Raw genomic sequence first — 12,435 nt, 5'->3', positions numbered from 1 at the left:
AGCAGGCGGATCTCTGTGAGTTTGAGTCCAGCCTGGTTTACAAGAGCTAGTTCCAGGGCAGCCAGGACTGTTACACAGAGAAGCCATGTCTCATAAAAGGGGAGGGGGAGGATCTGATGCCCTCTTCTAGCCTCTGTGGTACACATACATACATGCAGGCTGACACTCATACTCATACAATTGAAATAAATAAATCTTAACAAGAGCTTGGAGCTAAGGAGATGACTCAGTCTGTAAAGGGCTTGCATGTCCACACATATTTCAATTCACTTAACATGCAATTCACTTATAAAATGCATAGTTGTGTATGGTGGAATAGCTCCCTCATGACTACAGACAGAAAACAGAGTCCAACAGAAGGAAGCTGGATGCAAAGGTGTCCTCAAGGACTTGCCCCGGTGACCTGCCTCTTCCATCTAGGCTCTACCTTCTAACGTTTTCAGAACCTCCCCAAATAGTGCTGTTTACTGGGGACGTGCCTTTTGTAGGCCACTTCATACTCAAGCTAGCATTTTCTAAAGAGAAAATATGAGGCATTGGTATACACGCTTGTTTAACTAAAACATTACTAGAGCGCATCACAGAGCATGTAGATCCAGATGTATTGTACATACTTGTAATCCGAGAGCTCAGGAGTCTCAGGCAGGAGGATTTTGAGTTTGACACCAGCCTTGGCTACATAGTGAATTCCAGACCAGCCTGAAAAACATAGCAGGACTTAGTTTCAAAACACAGAGAAACTCAGTTTCTTTCACTTCTTTTCTCTAATAGCAAAGAAATATTAGTGTCTATAATTGCCACTAGGTATACTTACCTAATTTGGCTTTTGAGAAGGTTGAACAGTTGTGAGGTTTATGCTTCTGTTTAGAATGTCATATAAGGAAAATAAAAAGTAGTAAGTAACATGTGTAATTGTAGAAATATTGAACATTATTATATTAATTCTAATGTATTACTTGGGAAAAATCTAAGTGATATTACTGCAAGTATTTAGAGTTTAATATAATTTTAAAAACTATTACTCTGTGTGTACATGTGCACATACACACATGTTGGTACACATGTGCCACTGAGCTGCCATCCATGGATGGAGGCCAGAGGACAGTTGTCAGAGGTCAGTTCTCTGCTTCATCTGTGGGTGTGGGAATTGAGCGCAGTTTGTTCCCAGGCTTGAGTAGAAAGCACTTTTACTTGCCAAGTCATCTCACTAGTTCAGCCATTTCACCAGCTCACGTGTGTTTTAAAGTTTAATCATTTCTTAAAAGTAATTATTGCTTGATGAGTTTAATTAAAAATTGCATTTTAAGAGGCTTGCTGAAATTATTTTAGTTGAAATTGTTAATTCAGATGATTAAGATGCTAAGTTGATTACTTGGACTCTTACTGAGTCTTGTATATTATGATTTTTTTTGTTGTTTGTTTGTTTTTGTTTTTTGAGACAGGATTTCTCTGTGTAGCTTTGGAGTCTGTCCTGGAACTTGCTCAATAGACCAGGCTTACCTTGAATTCACAGAGATCTGCCTCCCTCTAACTCCCAAGTGCTGGGATTAAAAGCATTCACCACCACCTCCTGGCTGTATGTTAAGTATTTTTAAAGGACCTCCCGTTGTGACATAGAAAACATTCCAGGACCGATTGCCAGCACCTGTCTACTCCTCAAGCCTCTTCTGTCTCACCTGCTCCCTCCTCCAAGTATACCCGCTTATATTTTATTATTATTGTTTTTTCCTCACTGGGTCCTGTATCCCCAAACGCTACAGCTTTGTCTGCTTTTATGTATTTAGAAACTGAGTCTGTAGTCTACTGGAGGTAGTGCTTACCTAGCATCAAGAGTCCCTATGTTCACTGTGCTGCAATTCATAAAACTGGCCTGATGGCATCACTGTAATCTCAGCACTGGGGAGGCAGGGACCCGAGGACCAGGACTTCAAGACTGCATAGCAAGTTTGAGGCCAGGCTTAGCTATGTGATACCCTATTTCAAAAAGATTTTTAAACATTTTATATACATGGATATGGTAGCGCATACCTTTAATCCCAGCACTTGGGAGGCAGAGGCAGGCAGATTGTTGAGCTCTTGTTTACATAGCCTTGTTTATGTAGAGTTCAGACCATCCACATAGTGAGAACCTGTCTCAAAACAGAAGCTAGTATAGACATAGATTTGAACAAAAGGTGTGTTTTGTGTGTGTGTGTGTACACGTGCTGATGTGTGAGTGCTTGTGTGTTTAGCTTCATTAGTTCATATTTGTGAGACGATATCATACGTAGGCAAATTAAAACAGTGAATGACACTGGAAAACGAAGCAGGAAAAATTGCAGAAACTCTTAAGAATTAAGCTGTGCATTTTTCCTCTAATTGAGCAAGTCCAGAATTTATTTTGTTTGTGTTTCCAAGGCAGTCTCATTCTGTAGCTCTCACTGTTCTAGAGCTCACTCTGTAGACCAGACCTCAGCCCCCAGAGATCCGCCTGCCTCTGCTCCCAAGTACTAGGGTTAAAGGTGTGCGCTGCCACACCTGGGTAAATCCTAGAATTTCTAAGCTGTCTTTTTCTTCTTCTCTTAGACATAAAGAAATGTGTTTAAGTTACTTGTAAAGTTCTTTCACTCTGATATTGACGAAACTGTTTAAACGGCACCCTGAGCCATCCTGACTGGCTTTTCCTTTCTTTTTTTCATTAGGTTGTCTTGGAGATACCCAGTTTTGTTTCCGATTCCGACAGTCTTCTGGGAGGAGGGTGTCACTGCATTGTCTTCTCGATCAGTTTGACAAAGATTTACCCGTTTACTTAAAGGTTGGAAAAGTGGTCATGTGAGAGGGAGCGTTAGCGCTTGTTGCTTTAGAGCTAGTATACTCGGTCACCTTTGATGACATTTTATTGTTGTTTGCCTTTGGGGGTGCTTATTGTCTATCTGAGTTTCTCAGAGAAAGTCCGAATGCTAAGGACTCAGTGTGCGAGTGGAATTGATTGTGAAGTTCCTGTTGTAAGTTGTGATCTGAGATGTGCAGGTGGAGTGGCTTTATGCAGTAAATATCATCATACTCTACCTGTGCCAGCACCTCAGATTTTATTACAGCCGTCTGTGTTTACTGAAACAGTGTACACTGGGAACACTGAATTTGATGTTTTTCTGATTTCAGTTTGCAAGTCTAGATAGGACCTAGAACTTAAGCTGCCGGCTTCCTGGGGGAAGTCCCTCCCCTAGTTCTCAGGCTTCCTAGGGGGAAGTCCCGCCCCTAGTTCTCAGGCTGCAGTTTAATCTTGGGCAAGTCAGTGGCTGCTTTCTCCTCCTGATTTTTGTTTGTTGGTAGGAAGGTCTGACTGGCTTCTGTGCATTTCCCACATACTAACTTGGTTATTAAGGAAGTCCAGTGTTACTGTTAAAGGATAACTACACATGAATGTACATACACACATACAATTTTTGTCTCTTTTTTCATAGAAAGATCCTGCATATTTTTATGGATATGTGTATTTCCGACAAGTTCGCGATAAAACTCTTAAAAGAGGCTACTTTCAGAAGGTAATTTTTAGATGAACTATTAATATTTTTAGTTGTGATTAGAGAAGGTGAGCACTGGACTTAATGGCGTCTGCCCGTGGTCTGAACACTTGGGAGGCAGAGACAGAAGGAGCAGGAATTTGAGGCCAGCCTAAGCTCCATGAGTGCCTGTCTCAGTTCTCCACTCTAAGGTAGAAATGGTTAGAGAGCTCTTGGGTTTCACTTGTGCTTTTTAGACTATAGGCACCTATCTTATTTATTCATTTTTTTAAGACAGGGTCTGCCCATATATGTAACTCTGGTTGTTCTGGAACTGGAACTTGCTCTGTAGATCTGGCCAGCCCCACTGTATTCACAGAAATCCACCTGCCTCTGCCTCCTGTGTGCTGAGATTAAAGATTAAAGGTGCCACATGTTTTGTAATTTTTAACTGTTAAATTGTTGCTATCTCTGTGCTGGCCTTCTGATAAACTGTAGTGTTTCAGTTAATACCTGGGAGAGTTCTGTGTATTGACACTGGAGAATAAGGGAGAAAATAAACAAGTTGTAATATTCTTAACCACCCCCTGCCCTGTGAAAACCTGCACTGCAGTTTTTGTTTTCTTCTTTTTATGCCGAGTCAGTGAGTAAAGTTAGCAACATCTTCGCCATTATTACTTCCAATCTAAATGTATTGTCTTTTTCATAAATTAGAGGAAAATGAATCAGTCCTGCCTAATGTCAGCTGTTAGGGCATGCCTTCTCCATCTGTAGCCAGGACATTCAGCGCCCATTAGCTGGTGCTGCAAAGAAAGGGAGAAGGTAGTTGAGCTGAGGCGGCTCAGCTGGTAAGGGTGGTTCTGCTGCTGCAGGGGCTGCCCGTTCACTTCCCAGCAACCACATTGGACAGCTTACAGCCATCTATAATTCCAGCTCCAGGGGATCGGAAGCCTTCTTCTGGGCACTGTGGACACATATACCCATAAATAAAAGTAAATTTTTTGTTGTTTTTCAAGACAGGGTTTCTCTGTACCTTTGGAGCCTGTCCTGGAACTAGCTCTTGTAGCCCAGGTTGGCCTCGAACTCAAAGAGATCCACCTGCCTCTGCCTCCCGAGTGCTGGGATTAAAGGCGAGCGCCACCACCGCCTGGCTAAAAGTAAAATCTTAAAATAAATAAAATTAGCATCTTTCAAGGGAAAAACTACATGTAAAAGTCAGTGTGTTTGTATCTAAAGTGATCATAATGAAAGTTGCAGTATTTAAGGGATTAACACAGCTGAACTGTAGAACTCACAGCCATGGGGATCTGAACCAAGCATCACAGTTTGTTGTTTCCTTAGATGTCATGTGGCTGTTTTAGTTTTTTGTTTTTTTGTTTTTTTTTTTTTGATGCTGCTATGTTGTAGACAGTTGGTAGGCGTCTTAATTTGTTTCTGTTGCTGTGATAAATACCCTGACCCAAACAACCTAGGGGAGAATGCAGCTGATATTAGCACTACTTCCGGGGTCTAGTCCACCTTTGTATAGAGATCACAGTGGCGATAGCTTCAGATACTGATGACTTGGACCCATGTGATTGTGCCCATAGCATGCTTAGCCTGTTCTTTTCACTCTTCGTTCAGGATCCCCTGCCTAAAGGATGGTTTCATCCATAGTAGGTGGGTTTTCCTGCCTTATTTAACATCAAGATAATCTCCTGTAGACCAACCTGGTACAGAAGGTCATTGATAGCCCCTTCCCAGTGGCTATAGATTATCTCAAGTTGACAGTTAAAACTAACAATTATGCTGGGCTTTTTAAATTGTTCATTATATTAGTTTGTTTGTGGAATAACTTTTTTACTTGAAGAAAAGAAATATCTGTGATATACCTTTAGTTTTTAAAGCATAATAATAAGATTGAATTTTTTTCGTACCTCAGTTATGGCTTTGTATTTTCTTTTAACATTGTAGTGTAAAAACCTTTTAATGTCAAAATCAATACTTTTTTGCTGAATTTTAGCTCATTAATAATTGTTCATGCAAAATATAAATGATAAACCAAAATTATAATTATTAGGCATTAAGAAAACTTTGTCCCCTTTCTTTCTTTAGTCATTGGTTTTGATCAGCAAACTACCTTATATTCACTTTTTTAACACCGTACTCAAACAGATAGCACCAGAGTATTTTGAAAAAAATGAACCTTGCTTGGAAGCAGGTAAGTTAAATATTACATGAGTTATGTATTCTGTATTCAAGTATATCTGTTCATGTGTGCATATCCACATATTTTCAGATGCATGTGTGTGTGCAAGTACACATGCAAAGTGTGAGCATATGTATGGACGCCAGTGGTCAGTCTTTTGTGGTATTCCTCAGGAGCCATTCACCTTGAGTTTTGAAATGGGGTCTCTACCTAGGGCTTTCTAATTAGGCGAGGCTGACGGAGCGGTGATTCTCAGTGAGCCTCCTTCTCCCCGTGCTTGAGTTGCAGCCGTGCCTCATTACCATGCCTGGCTTTTCTTGAGAATTCTGGGGAGTCAGACTTAGTTCCTCCTGCTTGTGCACCAAGCACTTTACCCAGCCCAAGTTATTTCATCTTTAAAAAAAATACTTATTTTTGTTTTTTTCTTTGTGTGTGTGTGTGTGTGTGTGTGTGTGTGTGTGTGTGTGTTTGCTACATGTGTGCCGGTGCCCTTGGAAACCAGAAGTATCAGATCCCTTGAAGGTAGAGTTCCAAATGGTTCTGAGCTACCTGACATGGCTTCTGGGAACCAAGGTGTGGTCTTTTGGTAGAGCTGTTAGCAGCAACATTTGAACAGTGTCTCACCCCCCAATGAATGAAAATGTTTTCATAAAGTGGAAGTTGATATTCTAAAGAATCAGAATTTTTGCTCTGACATCTTTACCTATAAATTCCAGAAGTGCTGTGTGGTTCTGTCTACTATAACAACATAAGGGTGTTTATTAGAGTTGGAAATACGGTTTTGAACTGATAGTTCTTGAAGTACTATTGAACAGAAATTTTTAGTGTGCAGTATTTTAGTAGTTAAAAATAAATAAGAAAACTGCCCTTGAACCTATTTTCCATTCAACAGGTTTTTTTCTTTTTAATTAAAAGCATGTTTATTGAGCTGGAGAGATGGCTCACTGCTTAAGAGTACTGACTGCTCTTCTAGAGAACCTGGGGTCAGTTCAGAGGACCTGGGTTCACCCACATGACAGCTCACAGCTGTCTGTAAATCCAGGTTCAGGGAACCTGACATCCTCACTTAGACATACATGAAGACAAAAACCACTGCACATAAAACAAATAAATTAAAAAATTAAAAAATTTGATTGATGTGTGTGTGAAAGAGAGCCGTATGTGTGCCTTATTTGTGAGTGCCTGAAGGAGACCAGAGAGGGCACCACAGTCTTGGAGTTGCAGATACTTGTGAGTTTCCTGACATCAGTGCCAAAAACCAAACTCAGGTCTTTTGCAAAAGCAGGAAATGCTCTTAACTGCTGAGCCATCTCGTTATCTCCCATGGAACAACTGACCAATATATATCCTAGTGTTTTTAACATAGTATTTCTGAAAGAAATGCAAGTTAAAGATCTCATCACTTGCACTTTATCTGTTGTTATTATTAATGTTTCTCCCATGTTACAAAAGAGCTTTAACTTGCAGTGTCCATTTTAAGTATTTTAATTTTCCACTTACATTAAAAAAATATTTTGTTACATTTTCAGCTTGTAATGATGTTGACCGATGGCCTGCCCCAGTGCCAGGGAAAACTTTGCATCTGCCTATCATGGGGGTAGTAATGAAGGTAACAACTCACCATCTCATTTGTCTGCCCTTCTAAGAACTGTGCAGAAAGCTCACACGTGGATGTTGTTCTTAACGTCCTATGACATAGTAGTGCTACTGCCATTGCTGTTGCTACTGCTGCGAGCATTTCAGATCCACGACAGTTTATCCTGCTCCACAGAATCCTTCACACAACGCCAGGCCCTTCCAGTTAGGCACTGCACCTTGTAGAATTTGCACAGGAATGTGAAATTCTGCAATATGGGTGATGAGCAAAAACAGAACATTTAGATTGAGTGTGAATTGCTGAAAATTAAGGTAAACTAGAAAAGCCATTGGTTTTCAGGTCTAAATGGTAACTGTCAGACCAAGCATACTTACCTTGGAATATGCTCGGCTACAGTGAGGTTTTTGCTTTTTCTTTTCATTGTTTTTCTCTCTGTATATTGGGGTTGAACCCAGGGCCTCACCAGAGCTAGGCAAGTGCTTTCCCACTGAGCTGTATCCCCAGCCCACAGTTTTCCACCTAAGGAATTTGAGCTTTCTTTCATATTTTGTATAAATATGCTCAGGTTCTTTGTTCTTTGCAATTAATGTGTTTGTGGCATTGGCTTTCGTCTTCACAAGTCCCTTCTTTAGATCTGCTGTTTTGAAGATGTGTTCTCCCACAACTCCTTTGGCAAACATAAAAAATAATACTGATAGCACTGGATTGAGAGTTTCCATTGTTTCCCGTGGGGTTTATACAGAAATTTGGCAGACTTGAGAGGGTGTGTTTTGGTGTGTGTATATTATAAAGCAGAGACTGGAAAGATAAGCAGGAAGCACTATAAGGTTGGTGTCCTTACTTTGTTTTTTTAGCAATTTGCTTCTTGGTGTTTAGTGATTTCTGTTTGTACACATGGAAACTTTGGTTCCCCTACTTACACTGTACCTAAAAGTGAATATCCTTAGTTCTGAAATTCGACATAAATACTTGGTATAAGTGTTGAATATGTCTTTTTTTAGCATCCAGATAGAGCACTTCTCGTACAGATAAAGGTAGTAGCTTCTCTCTTTGTCTTTAAGGTCCGGATTCCCACGTGTCATGACAAGCCTGGGACCACTCAGATGGCACAGCTAACTCAGCAGGTAGTGTGAGGCTACGCTATGGCCACACAGTGCAGCTTCTGAAACACCCATTACTGTCTTAGACAGTTGTTGATAAACTTTCTAACATTTCTTGGCTTTGGTTGTTGTTGCTGTTACTATCTCAGTTGGTCCTAGAGAACACAGAGTATGTGTCGTAATTGGAAGGACAAAAGGACAGCAAATTCTTTTTAAAAGAGGGTTGATTCTGGAAAAGGTTTTCTCTTAGAAGGGTAGCCAACAGACTCCTAATTTTAGGAGACTCAGTCAAAAGGATTCAGAACTTTTTTCTGAAAAAGATTTTTCTGAAAGCAGTTTCTTTTCATCAGTTTGATTAAATCTATTTCCATTCCCTTTGTTCTCTGAGTGAAGCTTGAGAGCAGCAGGAAGCTGGCTGCTCGCTGCATATAGCCTAGTGTTAATGGTAGCCAAACTGCAGGTGTGACCTGGTCGCACATCTGGCCAGTGGGTTGGTCCTTACCCACAGTGTTCGTATTTTTCTCTGTCTTCTGTATTAATCCTCTTTCATGAAAAACACAGAATAGGGATATCACTGTGCAGCCCTGGCTGGCCAGGAACTTGCTAGTGAAGCTGACCTTGACCTTGACCTTGCTTCAGTTCTCCCTTTATCTCTGCACCAGTCTGTGAGTTCTAGACCAGCCTCGACTATACATTGAGTTCCAGGACAGCCAAGATTACACCATTAGACCCTGTCTTAAAAACAAAACCGAAAAACAGTTTCTGTAAAGTTTAGTGATATCGCCCCTAATTTTCTTCTTTTCTTTTAATCCTTTAGGCAGACACCCACACATCTATTATTTTACCTACTGTTCATGAGGTGGATCTTTTCAGGTAAAGAATTAAAAAAATGGCTAACTACTTTGTCTTTTTACCTTGTGATAATTGTTGTTTATGGAGAATACTTGTAATGTTTTGGTGGTAGTGCTCCATCCCAGCTGCACCTGATGAGACAGGAAAGTAGAGCATACACCAGGTCCTGCTGTATAAAAAAATAGTTTTTCTTTCATTTAGTAGGAGACATGTGTTGTGGAGATGTTAGAAAAAGTAGAGTTTGTTTTTTTTTTTAGTTGAATTTTCAATTTTGTGGTGTACGTTAAAAAATATTCAGTAAAGAAAAATAGAGAAACAGCAGCCCATACAAAGACTTGCATGCAGATACACGTGTATCATAATTTCCTTTATTCCTGGGGAATATCATCCACAGTCTAGGGCAGGGCTTTTGCTCAGGAGTACCTGGCCAACACAACTTGTATGCTTTGTTGTTGTTGTTTTGTTTTGATTTTTTTTTGTATTTTTGGATTGTTTGTTTGAGAAAGAAAGCATGAAGTTGGGCGGGGGGTGAGTAGATTCTGGGAGGAGTTGAGGAAGAATATGATCAAACTATATTCTATCAGGGTAGGGAGAGACTCAGGGGATAAGAGCTCTGACTGCTCTTCCAGAGGACCCAAGTTTGACTCCCAGCACCCACATGGTGACTCGGAACTTCCTGTAACTCCAGCCTCAGGGCATCCAGTGTCATTTCCAATCTCGTCAGGTACTAGGCACATACCTGGTGCACAGATAGACACAGGCAAAACGCTCGAGTATAGAGTGGTGATGGCACAACCCTTTAATGTCAGCACTTAAGAGACAGAGACAGCAGATCTCTGTGAATTTGAGACCAGCATGGTTTACAGACAGAATTCTAAGATAGCCAGGATAGTTATGCAGAGAAACCCTGTCATAAACAAACAAAGAAACAGAGTGAATAAAATTTAAAAATAATATAATACTGTTAAAATCTTTTTAAAAACCAATAAATAAAAAGTTACTTCATTCATAGTAGCCTGAAATAGGATACAACTCAAATACCTATACACATAGAAAATACCTATACACATAGAAAATACCTATACACATAGAAAATACCTATACACATAGAAAATACCTATACACATAGAAAACCACTCGACAATAATAAATTAGTGGACGAGCCTTTGATAGATACAACAGCATAAATGACTTTCAAAGACAGTATGCTAATTGCAGATGCTGACTTTTGTAAGCTACTTAATAGATGGTTTCATTTACATAATTTTGGCACAGGCAACACTACAGGGCCAGAACCCAAAGAAAGGAAACTTGAGAAGGGGGGAGTTTTTGGGGTGGTGGAACTGTTTCTAAATCTTGACAAGGCTCAATTTTCTTTAACTAAAATATGAGTAAGGTGTAAAATTATAATTTTTACAAGTTTTAGCTTTGTATATAAAGGTGGAATATCTATAAAAATTAATACTACAGGAGAGATACATAGAGATTATATACTGCTAATAGTTTGAATACTTGTCATTGAGAGATATGCTAAGAATTTGTATAAATTGACTCAGACTTCAGTTACTAGGTTTTTGTTTTCTGTGTTTTATTGTTGTTATGGGGGCTTTGTGGGATGGTTTTTGGTTTGTGTGTATGGAGGTTACTTTCATTTTGTTTCACTGTGTTAGGATAGCTTTACTGCCTCAACCTCCCAGGTGCAAGGAGTGTGTGTGCCATCATGCCTAGATGTACAAGAAAGTTTTTCTTTTGACCTTCAGAGAATGTTAAATCTTTTTATTTGAGGGGAAGAGGGAGAAGGAAAAAGGAAATAAAGAAAAGTCTGAGCCATGGGGGCTGAAGGGATGGCTCAGTGGTTTAGAGCGTTTGCTGCTCCTGCAGAGGACTCAAGTTTGACTCCTCGCTCCCACTGTGGTTCACGGGCATCCATAGCTCCAGTTCCAGGGGATCTGATGCCCCCTTCTGGCCTCTATGGGCACCAAGCCTTCATGTGGTGAATAGATATACATAAGGCAGAACATTCATACGTTTAAAATAGCATAAATAAATCTTTGTACAAATAAAAACTAAGCCATGAAAAATCATCCCTGGCACAATATCAAAGGATCACACTAATGCTTCCCATGATAGTACTAGTGTGTAGAGCTTTCCTTTTTCTTTGTTTTTGTTTTTTGAGACAGATTCTCCGGTAACCTTTACTGGTCCCAAACTCACTGTATAGCTAAGGCTGGCCTTAGTCTTCCTGATTTCACTTCCCAACTGCTGAGATTACACGATTTTGCACCATACCTGCCTCAAATTTTCATTTTATGTTTGTTAATGTAAGTGGCATTTGTTATGTTGAAATGATATTTTTACATTCAGACTCTGAGAGAAGGGACCCCTGAAGTTGTAGAGATAGAGCTGAGGGTCAGCCAGTGTTTCTCCTTTCACTAGACCAGCGCTTATTCCATACAGCACTGTCTGTGGACTGGACCTTTGATTTTAGCTTCCTCTGAATCCCACAAGTAGTCTCTTAATTCTTAAGTTGAAATAGGAATTAAAGGGTACTTTCCAAAACAGTTGAAAGAAACAAGTCAGGGACTCTGTGTGATGTTACTTGGTGATGGTTCGTAGTGCAGTAAGAGGCACATAGTTACTCCACCTCCCCACACCATGGAATTTCAGAATGAAGCAGTTTGGATAGACCCATTGACTGAATTGACAAAGCTTTTAGACTTTCTTAGTGTCTGATAATACACACACACACACACACACACACACACACACACACTAGATACACAAATTTTATATATGTACTTATTTCTCTATCCACATATATTAAAAACCACAAAGTCATAATAAATGTTCTCAAGTCCAATGCTATGTCACAAAGCTTATTTTTGTTTTCTTCTTTTATATACTTGTTTCCTTTCCTTAAAAAATTATCTTTTACAATTTTTAAAGTTGATTTACTGATTTGATCAACCCTAGTTACCTAGACGGTAAGCAGATTACCGTCTCCACTGTAATCCTGTCCCCTGTGCACATCTCTTTCTCCACTGGGCTCCGAAACCCCACATCTAGCCACATGCAAGCCCTTCTTACCCTGCTCAGTGTTTGACTCCTTATACCATGCAGCTAGATTACTTCTCCAATGAAGGCCAGCTTCCATCCAATTGGGTTCTGGCTCACAGTTCCACGTGAGTGTCCTCCTTACTCTACTTCCCATTCAAG

At 40.0% G+C, this 12,435-nt stretch overlaps 1 protein-coding gene across 1 annotated transcript in view; it reads left to right on the top strand.

Annotated features, from left to right (window-relative positions):
- The window catches only part of Dennd6a (DENN domain containing 6A), a 53,249-nt gene that overhangs the window by 20,563 nt on the left and 20,251 nt on the right, over positions 1-12,435 (top strand). Inside the window, exons 4-9 of the mRNA XM_005348693.3 lie at positions 2,682-2,794; positions 3,444-3,524; positions 5,577-5,682; positions 7,200-7,279; positions 8,329-8,391; positions 9,185-9,240. Coding sequence (XP_005348750.1) covers positions 2,682-2,794; positions 3,444-3,524; positions 5,577-5,682; positions 7,200-7,279; positions 8,329-8,391; positions 9,185-9,240 — 499 coding nt within the window. The remainder of the gene's footprint in view (positions 1-2,681; positions 2,795-3,443; positions 3,525-5,576; positions 5,683-7,199; positions 7,280-8,328; positions 8,392-9,184; positions 9,241-12,435) is intronic.

Source organism: Microtus ochrogaster, chromosome 6, assembly GCF_000317375.1.
Source record: "Microtus ochrogaster isolate Prairie Vole_2 chromosome 6, MicOch1.0, whole genome shotgun sequence".
NCBI lineage: Eukaryota > Metazoa > Chordata > Mammalia > Rodentia > Cricetidae > Microtus > Microtus ochrogaster.
This window is presented reverse-complemented; position numbering and strand designations above follow the sequence as displayed.